This window comes from Eschrichtius robustus, chromosome 16 (genome assembly GCF_028021215.1).
Source record: "Eschrichtius robustus isolate mEscRob2 chromosome 16, mEscRob2.pri, whole genome shotgun sequence".
Lineage (NCBI taxonomy): Eukaryota > Metazoa > Chordata > Mammalia > Artiodactyla > Eschrichtiidae > Eschrichtius > Eschrichtius robustus.
In genome coordinates, this window is record NC_090839.1 from 63747592 (window position 1) to 63764827 (window position 17236).

Consider the following 17236-nt stretch of genomic DNA (forward strand, 5'->3'; position numbering starts at 1 on the left):
GCCTTGGCAAAACTCAGAAAGGAAAACTCTTTTGAAACTGCCACTGCTCCTGGGCTTGGAAACAGGAGCTAAGTGAGCTCCAGACACAGAAATGCCTGATCCAGCTCTGGATGCTGGAAGGAAACTCCCATCTCATGAGCACCTACTGTGTGCACATGCTGTGCAAACTCTGTTTCTTTTCCTCCCAACAATTCTGCAAAGGACATGGGATTTGTTCCCATTTGACAGAGAAGACTGAGGCTTGAAGAGGGAAAGTCGCAAGGTCAAGGTCACCCAGCCAGGGAGACACAGAGATGGGCGGATGACAGCACTTATTGAGCACCTCCTGTATGCCCGTGCTGTGTGGGTGGAGGGGAGGGGTGCCCAGAACCCCACTGACCACCCTGTGAAATATACCTGATCCCCACTTACAGATGAGGAAATGGGGCTCAAAGAGGTCCCTTCCCAATAGCCCTTGGCCAGGTGGGAGCAGAGCAGGTATTGAACCCAGCTCTGCCCCCTTCTACCTCCCTGGGCTGCTGGGAGGTGGAAGGGGTAGGAGAAGACTCGGCCAATAATAGCTAATAATAATAGCAGCTAATACTTACTTAGTGGCTGCTTTGTTATCAGGCACTATTCTAAGCAATCTATACATATTAACATACTTAATCCCTGCAATATTAATCCCATGGGAGGTAGGGTAGGTGCAATGATTATTCGCCACTTTACAGGCGAAGAAACTGAGGCACAGAGAGGGGAAGTACGTTGCTAGCCAGGAAGAGGTTGGGCTGGGATTCAAACCCAGGGAGTCCAGCCACTGCCTCTCAGTTATAGGACGGGCTGATGTTGGGGCAGCAGAGGAGCTGCTCAGGGTTGGGGGCCAGCCACAGGGGGTCCCACCTACAGTTAAGCTCAGGTCCCCACTAGGGTGCCAGTCTGCAGTTCTAATACTGGCCACTAGATGGCAGGGCCACCCAGGCAGTGGTGGTCCACTCGGCAGAGAGGGACAGAGAGACATCAGAGTATCCTGCCTATGGGGTGGGCAGCCCCGACCCAGCCACCTTACCTCTAGCTCCCCGGAGAAGTCAGGCATCCGGGGCCTGCTGTGGTTGCGGAGGGTCAGGCTGAGGTGCAGGCTGTGGTCTGGGTCTGGGGCGAGGCCCAGCTGGCATTTGGAGTGTAGCAGGAGCCCACCGCTGCCCAATGTGTGCTCCCCGGAGACCGAGAGGGCCTGGAACGAAAGGGTGGGGTGTCAGCGGTCAGGGAGGTGCAGGAGCACAGCTTCCTCTCCCTATGCCCTGGTCCAGGCTACTATCCCTCACGCCAGGACTGTCACAATAGCCTATGAGGTCTCCCAGCCTCCATTCCTGCCCCAGCCCACAGCCCCCTCCTCCACTTGGCAGACAGACCAAGCTTTAAAAAAAATGCAAATCAGACATTGTCCCCCCTGCTCAAAGCCCCTGCCTTCCCATTGCGCTTAGAGGAGAAGCCGGTCTCCTTGGCAGGTCCTGTGGGTCTGCGTTATCTTCCTAACCTCACCCTCTTGCTATCTCTATGAGGGCCACCCTGTGTTCCTCAAACACTCGAAGCATGCTCCTGCCACAGGGCCTTTGCACTGGCTGTTCCCACTGCAGTTTGCATTCGTCAGCAAGGCCCCCTGCAATCCCCTGTCCACTCTCCCTGCTTCATTCCTTCACAGCATTCACTACACCTGACTGCATATCATGCATCCTGTCTGTTTTTTCTTCTACCCACTGGACTGTGAGCTTCAGGAGGGCAGGCACCTGTCTGTCCCTTTCCCCATCCTTGCCCCTGCCCCTAGAACAGCCTGGCACAGGTAAGACCTACAAATGCTTGCTTTCTGAATGGATGAACAGATTGGGGGTTGGCAAACTATGGCTCATGGGCCAAATCTGGCTCACCGCCTGTTCTTGTAGATAGATTTTTATTGGGAATGGCCATACCCATTCATTTACATGTCATCTATGGTGGCTTTCATGACACAATGCCAGAGTTGCAACAGAGACCATATGGTCTGCAAGACTTAAAATATTTGCTATCTGGCTCCTTACAGAAAAAGTTTGACCCCTGGGATGTGGGGAATGGGAGGATGGATGGATGAATGGATGGAGGGATGGGAGGGAGGGAGGGAGGGAGGGAGGATGGAAGGGAGGATGGGAGGGTGGGTAGATGGATGGATGGATGTTTGGATGGTTGAGAAGATGGGTGGGTGGGTGGAAGGAAGGGTGGAAAGAATGCAGGAAAGACCAATCAACCAGCTAACAAACTCGGGGGAACGTTGGGGGGATACGGGTCCCAACACCTCCCCCTAACAATGATGACGAAAGCAGCAGCTTTTGTTTATGCGTTGAGCACTCTCCCAGTGTCTCATCTTAAATTTCACAGTCACCCTACATGCTGGAACCAACTGCATCTTCCATCCTTCAGATGAAACACCGGATGTTCAGAGAGGAGAGAACCCTGCCCAGGGTCGCCCAGTGGCATGTGCAGAGCCAAGATGATGGCACCCAGCTCCCTCACTCACACCCCTGACCTGGGCGGGCACCCTCCTCTCTCCTCACCACCAGGGTCCCTGGGCCTTTCCCTGGGACAGACTCACCCTGGGCAGGTGGCAGAGCCCCAGATGCAGGGAATGGCGCAGCCAGTGGGCATAGTCAGTCTCCACGACTCCCTGGAAACTTTGCGCGGTGCAGGAGGCCGTGAGGACACGCTCCAGTGTGGCCTCTGCACGGATCTTGTCCGGGCGGGACGGCTGGTGCCTCTGGAAGGAGAAGGCACCATGGGATGGGGGTTCGTCCCGGAAGAGAGAGTGCCCATGGCCAGCGGCAGTCAGGAGACCCTCACGAGAGGAGGGCAGGTGCCAGAAATCCCACCATCAGAGCCCTGATCAGCCCCACAGCAGCCGTTTACACTCCGAGCAGGACTTATGTTGGGAGACTGAGGGGGGCTGGGCCTAAGGAGACCCAGAAGGGGCAAGGGGACTTCCAGGGCTAGCTGTCCCTGTCTCTCCATAGCCCATCAGGAGCCCCAGGCAGGCGGTGCTGCTGGAGAGACCTTGACCCTGACGCCTCTGGAAACCTGACCTCCCGACCTCCCCCAACCCCTCCCCAGAAGCCCACTGGCCGTCACCAGCTCCTTCCCCGTCTGCTCCCCAAGTGCTTGCCTCATGCTGGGTGCCTTGCTTTCCTTACCTCCCAGAGCTCTCACTACACTCCAGTCAGGGAAGGATTACTGCACCCATTTCACAGATGAGAAAACCAAGGTTCACAGTGGAGAAATGAGTTGCCCGGGGTCCCCAGCACAAGTAGCACTTACACCCAGGACCCTAGGGCCCCAGAGCCAGGCACTTCCTGAAGCAGGTGGGGACCCCCAGCCCCCGAGGCCTCACCTCATACGTCAGGTTCTGCTGCACCCGGCGTCCGCCCCAGGACAGATCGAGCCACTCACTGAACACGGCTGGGGTCTGTGTTAAGGCCCCACAGGCCCTGAGGGCGCCCAGGCCCCAGGTGTCCCGGAGCTGACGGGGAAGAGGATGGAGGACGTGACTGGGGGGAGGGAGGGCAACACAGGGCCCAGAGTTAGCGAAAGGCCTGTGCCTGATCAGCAGGGCAGCCAGTGCCTACCTGCCCCGGGGAGGTGGCCACGCAACCATCCCAGGAGGTGCTGTGCGCCAAGGACCTGTCGGCCCAGGTGAGCTGCAAAGTCACAGGCTGCCCTCCATTCCAGGCAAGCTGTACCTGCAAGGAGATGGGGCCAGTGGCGGGCGGAGGGGAGAGATGGGGAGTGGAGACGGTGCCTCCTCTTGCGGCTCGTGTTTGTAAGAGCTTAGAGCCACGCTCAGGCTGGGAGGCCAGAGGCGTTTAGATGGAAAACTCCTCATTCTCAACACCCAGACTCATCATTCCCAAAGACAGAATGAAATCTGAGTCCCTCCCTGGGGTTTGTGGGGCTGCTGTGGACTGACTCACATCACCCCACAAGTTCATATGTTGAAGCCCTCATCCCCAATGTGACAGCATCAGGAGGGGGGGCCGTTGGGAGGTGATTAGGGTTAGATGAGGTTTGGGGCGGGGGGGTCATGATGGAATTAGTGTCTTTGTAAGAAGGAGCCCGGAGAGCTCTCTCCCCGACACGTGAGGACACAGTGAGACGGCTGCAGGCCAGGAAGAGAGCTCTCACCAGGAGCTGACAGTGCTGGCACCTTGATCTTGGACTTCTAGCCTCTAGAAGTGTGAGAAATAAATGCCTGTGGTTTAAGCCACACAGCCTGTACTATTTTGCTATGGCAGCCCGAGCCAAGAGAGGGGCCCTGCGTGGTCTGCCCCCTCACCTGACCTCATCTCCCCCCTCACCTGCCCCTGCCCCATCGCTTCCTTGGTTCTGGTCCTGATTGCCTCTGGCTCTTCCTGAAGCACCCAGCCCGTTCCCACCTCAGGGCCTTTTCACTTGCTGTTCCTTCTGCCTGGACTGCGCTGTTTCTCCAGCTTGGCACAGATAGCTCCTCCTCATCCGTGGGTCCTCAGATGACAAACCACCTCCTCCAGGAAGCCCTCGCTGTGCACCCCATCTAAAGTAGCCCCCCCCAACTCCAATGTTTCTCTCTCTTAGCACCCTCCTTACTTTCTTTATGGTGCTTACCACAGCTCTTAATTTCTTTATTCATTCCTTTGCTTGAGTTTTGGTCTTTTTGCCTGTTTTGCCTGGCACACACTGGCCTACTGTCTTCCATTTCAGAGGAGAAAAAAACTGAGGCTTAGGGAGGTGCTGTGAGCTGCCCAAGGCCTCCCAGTCAGATGCAGAGTCCAGCTGCCCTGCTCAAACCCCTGCAGTGACCGACTAAACAAACGAGCACTTCAGTGATGAATTGGACATGCTTGTAACTGTTTCTCCCACTAAAATGTGAGCTTTATCAATGCAGGGACTGTGTCTGCACCTCAACACTGCCTGGCACACAGTAGGTGCTTAATAAGGTACCGATGAATGAATGAATGAATGAATGAATGAAGGTCCCTTTGGGGTTCCAAGCTTCAGGAATCTGTGATTCCAGAGATGTCCTTGTCTCTGATGAACAAATGGGATCCTCCTCCCCCCACACGTGGTCCCAGATGCCCCACCCGTGGGCTCAGCCACGCAGCTCACCAACCCCCAAGACCCCTACACCCAGGCCCCCTCGGATGCTCCCTGCTCACCTGCCGGCGCTGCCTGCCACCCCTGCTCTCAGCAAGGCCACTGGCCTCGGCCCGCCGCCAGGAGAGGCTGAAGGGGTGAGCCAGGGCCACGTGGGCGGCCAGCTTGCCCTTCCCCAGCCGAAGAGAGGAGGACAGCACCACCTGGGGAGGGGACAGGCTGAGGGGGAGGGCTCCCCCAGAGAGGCCAAGCCCCTCCCCACCACCCAGCGCAGGCAACCTTCATCAAGGTCACGGGAGTGAGGGCTGCTGGCCCAGCACTGTGGGAGGCCCTCCGGGAGCTTCAGCCCATTTTGCAGAGGAGTAAGTTGAGGCTTGGAGAGAAGCAGATGGGGACAAGCATATGACAAAGATGGGACTGGGAGTGACACATGTGGTGGCTGGAGGCATTTCATGGGTTCAAATCCCAGCCCTGCCTTACAGTAGCTCCGTGACTCTGAGCAAGACCCCATGCCTCTCTGAGCTTCAATTTCATCTAGAAATGGGGCTGATGTGCCTGGCACACAAGAGGACTGCAGTATGCGTCAGCCACTGGTCTTCCTGTCCCAGGTGGTGCTGGGACCCAGGTTTCCTCCTCCCACCCAGTGCCCTTCCTATGGTCCCTTGGGGACCGGGGCCCACCCCTGTTGGCCCTGTAAGGCTCCTCGGGCAGGGCAGGGCCCCAAGTGCCCCACTCAGGCCACAGGGTGGGCTTCCCAGGTATCCTTCCAGCCCCGACGCCTACCTGGTCTTTGCCATCCCAGCCCACGACCAGGTCATCGTGGTGGCCGCGTCGCGAATGCTCGGAGGCCAGGCGGAGGCTGCAGTGCCGAGGCAGGGGGAGCGGCAGCGGGTGGGTGAGCTCCACTGGAGGCGGGGACACAGGGAGGGGCGGGAGCATGAGCTGACGACATCGGCTCGAGGCCGAGAGGGTACAGGGGGCCACTTTGGGGCCACACGCTCAGGTAATCTGCACAAAATTCAGAAGCTACACCCTCACTTGGTCCCCATACCACTCAGTATAATCCCTCAGTGTCCCCATGAGAACCCCAAATCTCCACTCCTGCAACGAGGCTTTGTACCTCCTCCATCAAGAGGTGGAATTTGTTTCCCTGGCCCTTGAACCTGGGCTGGCCTTGTGATTTGCTTGTAGAATTTGGTGAAGTTGACACTGGCAAACCCCAGCCTAGGCCTAAAGAGTCCTCAGCTCCCACTGGCTCTCTGGGATCCCTGCCCAGCCACTGTGAGAACAAACCCAGGCTGGCCTGCTGGACGGTGACACCACACAGAGGAGAACCTGAATGTTTCAGTCGAGACTGTCCCAGACCAGCTGACAGGCAGCCAGCCCCCGAACACGTTAGAAAGCCCAGCCAAGATCAGCAGCACCACCTACCCAACTTGGGGCTGACTTTGATGTGTGAGTAAGACCAGAAGAGCTGCCCAGCTGACCCACAGGCCCATGAGCAGTGATAAATGCTTATTACTATAAGTCACTGAGTTTGGGGTCATTTGTTACACAACAATAGCTGACTGATACAGTCTCCTTCTTGTATCACTCTCAGGTCCCTCACACTCATGGTTGCCCAGGCCTCTTTGAATGTCCCACACCTACCTGGCCACACTCACCTGCCCCATGCTCTCATTCCACCTTGGGGTGTGACACAGGTGGTATCTGCATAGCTGAGGCCTCACAGCAGACAGTCTCCTTGCCCTAGATTTTCTTCCTTCATCCCTTAAGGCTGAGTCCAGCTGCCCTGACCTCCTGCACCACTTGATCCCATCCTGTGAGGCCACCAACTGGTCCTGCCTTCCTAGACCCCCAGAGCAGGAGTCCACCCAAGACCCCATTGCAGACAACGGCCACCATGCTGCCCTCTGAGCCCTCTGGAAGGGGTGCTGCATGTCCCCACACAGACTCTGGGGAGCTGTGCCCAGAGATGGTGGCACTAGCTGGTTCTCAAGGCATCATCTGGTCACCAGTCCAGGGAGCACTGACCACATTTGCATGCCACATGCAGAGCCACACCGCTCCTTCCCTCCACCCCTGACCTGCTGGCTCCTATGCTCTGTAACCACATGGCAGGGCCCACGGACTGCTCAGCCCACCCATGGGCCCCCGAGCATGCACACGCTCACACGTGCACACAAGGGCATGCACGTACCGCCTTGGCATGCTGAGGATCTTCTCATTTCCTCTGCCTTGCAGGGCACATGTGTGGCAACCGTGACCATGGGGAACTCCACTGGGCCACTCAGCAAGCCGTGCCCCCGGGGCCAGGGTCTGCACCGTGTCTCCCGCTTGGCAGGCCAGCAGGTCGGCTCTGCTCTGTGTAACGGGGATCCTCAAACACTAACTGACAGTCTGTGTGTCTGCACAGTCCCTTGGGGACGGGGCTATTTCCTGGAGGGCCTCAGGGGTCACGGGTGCCACCGTTGGGGCTGCACTCACCTCCCCTGCCAACCTTCAGTCTGTCAGCCTCAGCTCTGAAGCCTCTCAGGGATGCTCAGAGTTGGCACACCTTCCACGCCCTGGCCCCACTCTCCTGTCTTAACACACTCAGGTAAAACCCCAACTCCTTGTCCGGGCCTGGGATCCTGTGTGACCCGGCTCCCCTGACCTCTCCCACCTCATCTCCCCCCTGCTCCTCCCTTCAGTCCACTCCAGCCACACTGCCCTTGCTGCTGTTACTCCAGCCACAAAGCTTGTTCCCACCCCAGGGCCTTTGCACCTGCTGTTCCTTCTGCCTGCAATGATCTCCCCAGAGCTTCGCCTTCTTGTCACTCGGGGCTCAGCTTAAACATCACCTCCTGAGACAGGCCTTCCCCGACCACCCCACCTGGAGGAGCTCCAGGCCCCCAAACCAAGCCCTGCTTGTTTTCTCAGCCCTTCTCTCTCGGAGACACCCTGACGTTAGGTTGTTCAGTATGTGTCCCTGCTCACAGCCTGCCTCCCTGAGGGCGGGGACCTGGGCCATCTTATTTCCCAGTGGATCCCCAGCACCTGGAACAGCACCTGGGATAAGCAGGTGCTCAATGATGGTGCTCTGAGTGAGTGGGTGAACGGGCCACCCCTGCTGCAGCCGCTGGGAGACTCACCCTGCAGGTTGAGGGTCCTGGTGGGCTTGAGGAAGGGCCCGGAGAGGCTCCCGTTGATGGCCATCTCCTGGCCGTCCCACAGCACCATGTGGTGCAGGACACGGGTGCCACGGGCTCGCTCGTATGAGGTCTGCAGGACCAGCTCCCCAGGAAGGGTGTGGAGCTGGAAGAGAAAGATGGAGATGCTTCACAGGGGAACCTGGCCCATGTTCCCGCTGAGGGTAGGAAAGGAGAGAAGCTTTCAGAAGAAGAAACACAAGAAACAAAGTTCTAACAGTTTACTGGGCTGGGCAGATAATGTAAGGGAGGGGAGTGATGGGGTGGAAGGGGTGTGACATAGGAGACTGACGCCCCCTGTAAAGAGGACAGCCGCCTCTCAGCTCCACTTCCAAGCTGTGTGGCCTTGGGCCAGTTTCCCAACCTCTCTGGGCCTCATTTCCTTGTGCGTAAAATGGGGTAAGAATAACAGTGCCAACGTCAGTGATATAATGGCTGTGATGTGCTCAGCCCAGGGCTGGACCCATGGACAATGCTATGTGGGGCTGCTGCAGTTGGTAGTAGGATTTCTCAAATATTTAGTGAGCAGGTATTACGCCCTTGACCCAGTGCTGGGGGTTGGGGTACAAAGATAACCAAGACTGGCCCTGGCCCTTCAGGGGCTCCAGGCTGGTGGGGAGACAGTCACAGAGACAGAAAATGGTGGGACAAGGTGACAAGAGTAGCCACAAAAGATATTCAAGGGACAAAGGAACACAAAGGAAATAAGTGGACAAAGCAGGGAAGGGCATTCTAGGCAGAAGGAACAGCCTGTGCAAAGGCTCAGCAAGGAGCACTCTCCCTGCTGGTGGGTGCCACAGGAGGGGACTTTTGGTGGGATGAGGGGAATTGACTCTTAAATGTCTCTAAAGCCCATCACTACTGCCCCCACCTCGGTCCAAGACATCATCATTCTGGCCCTGCTCACTGGCTTCTTCACTGTTGTCTCTGCTGCCCCCTGTAGGTCCCTCCCCACACAGCAGCCAGGGGAATCTGAAAGCATCCCTTGGATAGTGTCCTCAAAAGGCGTCCAATTTCAGAGAGAATAAAATCCAAACTCCTCCCTGTGGCCTGACATGCCCTGCATGATTGGATTCCCACTACTGCCCACCATTTCCCCCTCACTTACTCTGCTCCAGCCCAGTGGCCATTCCTCAAATATGCCAAATTCATTCCTGCCCAGGCCCTTTGCATGTCTTGTTCCCTCTGCCTAGAATGCTCTTTCAGTAGATTTTCTTTTCTTCTTTTTTTTTAACATCTTTATTGGAGTATAATTGCTTTACAATGTTGTGTTAGTTTCTGCTGTATAACAAAGTGAACCAGCCATATACATACATATATCCCCATATCCCCTCCCTCTGTGTCTCCCTCCCACCCTCCCTCTCCCACCCCTCTAGGTGATCACAAAGCACCGAGCTGATCTCCCTGTGCTATGCAGCTGCTTCCCACTAGCTATCTATTTTACATTTGGTAGTGTGTGTATGTCCATGCCACTCTCTCACTTAGTCCCAGCTTACCCTTCCCCCTCCCCGTGTCCTCAAGTCCATTCTCTACGTCTGCGTCTTTATTCCTGTCCTGCCCCTAGGTTCATCAGAACCATTTTTTTTTTTAGATTCCATATATACGTGTTAGCATACGGTATTTGTTTTCCTCTTTCTGACTTACTTCACTCTGTATGACAGACTCTAGGTCCATCTACCTCACTACAAATAACTCAATTTCGTTTCTTTTTATGGCTGAGTAATATTCCATTGTATATACGTGCCACATCTTCTTTATCCATTCATCTGTCGATGGACACTTAGGTTGCTTCCATGTCCTAGCTATTGTAAATAGTGCTGCAATGAACACTGTGGTACATGACACTTTTTGAATTATGGTTTTCTCAGGGTATATGCCCAGGAGTGGGATTATGCTGGGTCATATGGTAGTTCTATTTTTAGTTTTTTAATGAACCTCCATACTGTTCTCCATAGTGGCTGCACCAATATACATTCCCACCAACAGTGCATGAGGGTTCCCTTTTCTCCACACCCTCTCCAGCATTTATTGTTTGTAGATTTTTTGATGATGGCCATTCTGACTGGTGTGAGGTGATACCTCATTGTAGTTTTGATTTGCATTTCTCTAATGATTAGTGATGTTGAGCATCCTTTCATGTGTTTGTTGGCCATCTGTATATCTTCTTTTCACCAGATTTCCAAATGGCTGATATTTGCTTGTCATCTCCGGCTAGCTCAAATGTCATCTCCTTAGTGGGGCCTTTCCTGGCCACCTAAATAGCTCCCCAGTAATTCCCGCTCATATCACCCCAGTTTGTTTTATCTATAGTACGTATCATCATCTGGTATATTTTCTTATTTGATTTTTTTGTTGGTCACTCTCCCCACTAGACTGTACACTTGATGAGAGGAAGGACGCATCAATCCTGTTCTAGGCAACATCCCCAGTTTCTGGAATAGTGTCTGGTCTGGCACCTAGTAGATGCTCAATAAATAATGCAGAAGGAAGGAAGGAAGGGAGGAAGGAAGGGAGGGAGGGAGGGAGGGAGGGAGGATGGATGGATGGATGGATGGATGGATGGATGGATGGATGGATACAGAGGCCAGCTGAGAATCCATTCCAGCAAATTTTGCCCACATCACAGCTCTGCCTGCGTTGGATCCTCCCAGGAACCAGGACAATTCCTCTTTTCTCAAAGGGCTGCCCCAGGAGCCTCCCAGCCTGCCCCAGCCCTGGCTCTGACCTCCTGCACGCACCTGGGGGAAGGTCTGTTCCAGCGTGACGATGTTGGTGAGACTGTCTTTAGCAGACACCAGCCTGGAGCCCACGTGGAAATGATGTTCCTCCACCGTCAAGGCAAAGGTGCTCTCGGCTCCACCCTCAGGGTATCGCAGCTGGGCCAGAAGAAAAGCAAGTCAGATCTCCTCATCCAAGTCTCTGACGGAACACTGAGGAAGATGCTGGCTCCACGCTGTAAGCAAGCTCCGCCTCCCAAAGCCCCGGGCCCGAAAGACGCACAGCTCCCTGGATGGGACCAACTCTGATGACATGAGGGTCCTGAACCTCAGTTTAGACCACCAGGTGTGGCCATGACAACAATCTCCCCGTGCCCTTCATGCTGTAACACTGACTTGTAGATAGCTACCAGCCTGGGGCGGGCAGGCAAGAATTCTAGTTGTATTACCATTGTGAACAGCAGGGGGCAGTCTACTGCAGAGGACGACACACAAGCATTGCATTAAACAGACCAGGGCCCCAATTCGGGCTCTAGCAGGTATGGGATGAATGACCTCTAGCTAGTTCCATAACCACCTTCACTTTCTTATCAGATAAATTGGGATAATGATACCTACTTTATTAATGGGTTGATATGAAAACTATATGAAATAATGTGCTAACTTCCAGGCTGGCTGAATAGCAGAATCACTTAGGGCACCTGCCAAAAATACAGATTCTGGGCCCCCACCCAAGACCTGTAAAAACAGAGCCTCTGGAAACTGGGTCAAGAACTGGTATTCTTAAGAGCTCTCCAGAAGCATCATTAATTTAGTGATGCCCCTGTCAAAAATGTTCAACCTGAATCATGTCTCACACAAACAATCTGACAAATTCAAATGGGGGATTTTTGCAAAACAACTGCCTGAACACTGCAAAATCGTCAATGCAGGAGTTCTTTTAAAAACTTAACTATAGCGTATTTACAATATTGTGTTAGTTTCAGGCATACAGCTTCAGATTCTTTTCCATTATAGGTTATTACAAGATACTGAATACAGTTCCCTGTGCTATACAGTAAATCCTTGTTGTTCAATGCAGGAGTTCTTCTTTAATGTGGTTAATGACAATGAAATGCTTAGGGGGAAGTATATCAATATCAGCAATTTACTTTGAAATGCATCAAAAATTAGGAAGGATGGAGAACTATGTGATAAAGTAGAGCAAAATATGAATGAAAAAAATCTAGGTGATGGATACGTAGGTGTTCACTATAAAATTGTTTTAATTTTTCAGTGTCTGAAAAGTGTAATAATAAAATATAGGCGGTGGGAAGAGAATTTCTAGATCAGGGGTCAGTCTTTGGGCCAAATTTGGCCCACAGCCTGATTTTGTAAATAAAGTTTTATTGGAACACGACCATGCCCATTTTATTTACATATTGTCTATCGCTGCTCTTTTGTTACAATGGTAGTAGAAGCAATAAAGAGGGTATTGGGTGTAAAGGCTAAAATATTTATTATCTGGCCCTTTATAGTAAAAGTTTACAGACCTCTGTTCTAGATTAAGAAACTAAAGAGATTTCAGATTAAGAAACTGAATTTCTAGATTAAGAAACTGAATACCCTGGATGATCCTGAACTGCATTCTGGATTTAAAACAAACAAAACAAAACCGCTCGAAAGAACATTATTGCAAAAGAATGATTGCGACACTGGGAAATTTTATGATGAACCATATATTCGATAATGGTTTTATGTCACATGTTAAATTTCCTGAATTTTGTAATTCTGTTGTGTTATACAAGAAAATACCCTTGTTATAGGAAATACTTGCTGCAGTATTTAGGAGTAAAGAGATGCCTCCAGAAACAACTCAATATTAACTCACAATAATACAGAAAATACGTGTACGAATATACAAATGTATATAACATATGTAAGTATAAATAGAAAGGTGTGGTAAGATATTAACACTTGGTGATATAAGATAAATACCAGGAATGTGTGTACAACAGGATGACTACAGTTAACCCTGCTGGATGGTATTTTTGAAAGCGGTTAAGAGAAGAGAAAGGTACAAATGAACCAATTTACAAAACAGAAACAGAGTCGCAGATGCAGAAAACAAACTTATGATTACCAAGGAGGAAAGGGGGGGAGGGATAAATTGGGAGATTGGGATTGATATATACACATATATAAAATAGATAACTAATAAGGATCTACTGTAGAGCACAGGGAACTCTACTCAATGCTCTGTAATGACCTACATGGGAACAGAATCTAAAAAAGAGTGGATATATATATGTATACGTACAAGTGATTCACTTTGCTGTACAGCTGAAAGTAACACAGCATTGTAAATCAACTATACTCCAATAAAAATTAATTTAAAAAAAAAGAGAGGAGATTCTAAGAGTTCTCATCACAAGGAAAGAAATTATTTTTCCTTTTCTTTTCTTTTTCTGTATCTCTATGAGATGAGGACGTTAACTAAACTTACTGTAGTCACTTCACAATAGATGTAAGTCAGATGAGTATGCTGTACATGTTAAAGTTATACAGTGCTGTATGTCAATTACATCTCAATAAAACTGGGGGAAAAACCGATTAGTAAATGTCCACTGTCCTACAATAACTTTTCTATAGGTTGGAAATTATTCAAAATAAAGATTAGGGGAAAACTAAGAGGTTCCCCGAATGATGGTGCAGTGAAATCTGGGGAGCACTGAGATTCTGTGTGATGTACGGGTACAGGGCCTGGCACACAGTAGGTGCTCTATAAACAAAGGCAGCCTGGCTCAGGGCAGGGAGGGCTTTTAACAAAACTGGGTGGCTGGTGGGATAATGAAGTGACCAGTTGGTGATTGTAATCACTCACTCATTTACACATCCTGTCATTCATTCATTCATTCCTTTCATTCATTCACTACACGCACATACTATGTGCTGGGCCCTGTGCCAGGTGCTGGGCACACCCTCCAGGATCTCCTGATTTGGGGAAGAGGGGCAGACAGAAATAAACAATGGCAGACGGAGGGAGAGGGAATCATGGGTCTCATGGGTCCTCCTGTCTTCCCCCAGGACCTCCAGATGCTACACACAGAGCAGATGCATGAGTGCGGGAGATCCTGGGGGTTCCAGGTAAAAATGGGATTTGTGGACACAGGGCACGAAGACAAGCAAAGACCCGTGGGAAGGCAGACGGGACACCTGGGAGGTGATGCTGGCTCAGCTCAAAGGCCGCGTCATCTGATCCAGCGACCGGGAGTGTGCCAGGCCGGGTGAGGCGGCGCCAGGCACCAGGCGGGCAAGCCTCCCCTGGCTCCTAAGGGTCTCATGGGCCCAGCTGGGGGCCGCAGGGGCTAGCCCAGGAATGTAAACCTGGGCCTGTTTGGGAAAGCTGGAGCCAGGGGTTTCCGAGAGTCGCCCACGGGGGCCTGTGCAGCCGGCAGACAGATGTGGATGTGTTAACACTCCCCATACCCGCCTCGGGCAGGGCATCTGGAACCAGTTAGGAGCTCAGGGGAGGCCGGGACACAGTTACCTTGGCTGAGGCTGAGGCTCTGCTGGGGCAGCAGCCTAGGAGGATGGGGAGGTGATGCCGGCCTGAGAGCCGCAGCTCCTTGCTGGAAAGAAAGAGGATGTGAGAGGCCTGGCTTGAGGGCGCCCTGTCCGGGCCTCCAGGGCCGGGTCAGGACCAAGCCAACCTCCCCAGCAGAGGGGTGGAGACGCAGGAACACAGCAGCAGAATAGCTGATGAAGGGCTATTCACACGCCCCGAGGCCTGAGGGTCATGGGGTATAATGGTCGGGGCTGCAGCCTGCCCCCAGGCGACCTGAGTTTGAATCCCAGCTTGGCCTCTGCCTGGTCCTGGGCAGGGACATTGGGCAAGTCCCTCAGTTTCCCCTTCAGCACAGGGGCTGGGTGGTACCGGGCGGCACGTCTTCTGCAGGCGCACCGATGGGCCCCCTCGGGCTTGGCCAGTGGAGCCTCAGCAGAGTGGACGGTGGGATTTAAACCCGGGTTCCCTCCCAGCAGCCCTGTGCACACAGCACCCCTTCCTTGCCTCTTCAGGCTGGGGTGTTCATGGCTCCCCACTGCTGCCAGCCCTGGGGGCTGCCCTGGCCTGGTGGTGCCTCTACACCAGGGTGTCTCAACCTCAGCACAGCCGACACCTTGGGCCACACGATTCACTGCCGTGGGCTGACCTGTGCGTTATAGGAGTCTGGCAGCACCTCCGGCCCCCGCCCACTAGGAGCCAGTAGCACCCCATGCAGAGTCGTAACCACCAGACATTTCCCCAGACATTGCCAAACACTCCTGGGTGGGCACACTCGTCCCCAGGTGAGAACCACTGGCCACCTGACTTCATCTGATTGTAAGACCCCCGACCCCGGCACCCAGTAGGTCCCTGGATTGAAGAGCCGTAATAGTTACTAATATGTACTCGAGGCCTGGGATGCATTTAGTTTGTGAGACCAAGAACTCCTCATCTATGTCCTGCCCCCAGAGGTCAAAGATATTTTATTAGCTGTGTGACCTTGGGTAAGTCACTTGGCCTCTCTGAGCCTCCCTTGTCACACCTGTGCAGTGGGGCTGTAGGTCAGGAGTGCTCAGCTGTGGTCTCCCTCTCCCATTCCTCTCCTCTCAGGGCCCCCAGAGTGTAGAGAACCCCTCACCTGAGCGCCCGGTTCTGGCCACGGACGTTGAAGACCAGGCAGGCTTGAGAATCACAGGTCAGCTGCAGGGAAGAACTCATCTCCTCCTCTGCCCAGAGCTCCCAGAACATGAGCTGAAGAGGGATGGTGGGGGGGGCAGGCTGTGAGGTGTGGGGAGGGTAGGGGCCTGAGGACCCTCACAGGCCAGGCCATGCTCCACAGCCCCAGCATGTCCCTGTCCCCCCAGCCCGGCGTGGCAGACGCCCATCAGGCCTGGCCCCATCTAACAACCTCTTGGACGATGAGGACCCTTGGGCAGGGCCTGGACCGGCTCCCTCACTGCAGCCCAGGTTGCCTACTGTGGGCCCCCAGTGCAGACCTGTGCCCCTGACGTTGGCAAAGAATGACCTCCCCACGGGTCTCACATCACCCGTTCCTGAGGCCAGTAAAAGGGGATTCAGACGAAGTCAGGGGAGAAGGGAGCTCGGGCTGCTCCACTGTGGGTTACAGTGACACAGACCCTCTGCGTGAAGAGTGACATCCTGGCCCTCCAGGACTCCTCCCACGGCAGAGTGGAGTGAGGGGCAGGGGGATTGCTGGATAATCCAAAACAGGAGGTTGGAAAAGAGGCTTTGATGCATGCGCTCTGTGACTCGTGGGGGAGTGGGAGGGCCCAGCCAAGCAAGGTGAGTTCACACCAAACGACAGTGGCTGGGACATGGCCCCATGCAGTGGGGCCACAGCACATTTCCTTTCTCAGAGGTTGTTGGCGGGGAGCATCTCAGGGAAGGGCCCCGTACCAAGCCTGAGTCCCTATTTTGATGTCTACTTGTTATGTGACCTTGGGCAGGTCACCTAGGCGCTCATGTGTGACCCAGAGATGATGATGATGATTACAGTTACCACCATCACCACCACCACCAGAGCAGCAAAAGCTTCTAAAGCATCTGCTCCGGCCACACACCGTCCCAGGTGCATTACTGGTATTCCTCACTCCATCCTCACAACCCCCACATTATCGATACAATTATTATCCCCATTTCACAGATGAGGAGATGGAGGGCACAGAGAGGCTAAGGAATTTGCCCAAGGCCACACAGCCAGCAAATGGCAGAGCTGGGACTGACCTCCGGAGACGGCATTCTGTAACAACTGTGCCGCTCTGCCTCTCGCTGGGGTGTCAGGAGATGAGTCAATGCATATAAAACCCTTAGACTGGTGCCGAGCACGCAGTAGGCGCTCTACAAATGGAAGCTGAGCTTTGATTTTGATTAAAAAGTGGAAGGGCGGAAAGGACACAGCACCAGGTACTGGAACACAGAGATGCAGGGGGCCAGTCCACACCAGCCCCACAGCTGGGAATACAGAGGTCACTCAGTAGACACTGGTTACAATTATTACTATTATTAATAAAGCCTTTACAAACTGTAAAGTGCTGGAGAGACACAAGGCAAGAGCATCCCGGTCAATCGTGCACACAGTGGTCCTCTGCTCCCGGGAACAGGATGGGAGTTGAGAGAATTAGGAGGGAGCCTGCCCCTGCCCAGGCTGACCACCC

At 53.5% G+C, this 17236-nt stretch overlaps 1 protein-coding gene across 1 annotated transcript in view; it reads right to left on the reverse strand.

Moving 5' to 3' along the window:
• The window catches only part of LOC137750418 (uncharacterized), a 183452-nt gene that overhangs the window by 25057 nt on the left and 141159 nt on the right, over nt 1-17236 (reverse strand). Inside the window, exons 47-56 of the mRNA XM_068524779.1 lie at nt 15700-15812; nt 14565-14646; nt 11057-11194; nt 8262-8424; nt 5911-6032; nt 5190-5330; nt 3624-3737; nt 3389-3517; nt 2600-2761; nt 1046-1210 (exon numbers count right to left, since the gene is read on the reverse strand). Coding sequence (XP_068380880.1) covers nt 1046-1210; nt 2600-2761; nt 3389-3517; nt 3624-3737; nt 5190-5330; nt 5911-6032; nt 8262-8424; nt 11057-11194; nt 14565-14646; nt 15700-15812 — 1329 coding nt within the window. The remainder of the gene's footprint in view (nt 1-1045; nt 1211-2599; nt 2762-3388; nt 3518-3623; nt 3738-5189; nt 5331-5910; nt 6033-8261; nt 8425-11056; nt 11195-14564; nt 14647-15699; nt 15813-17236) is intronic.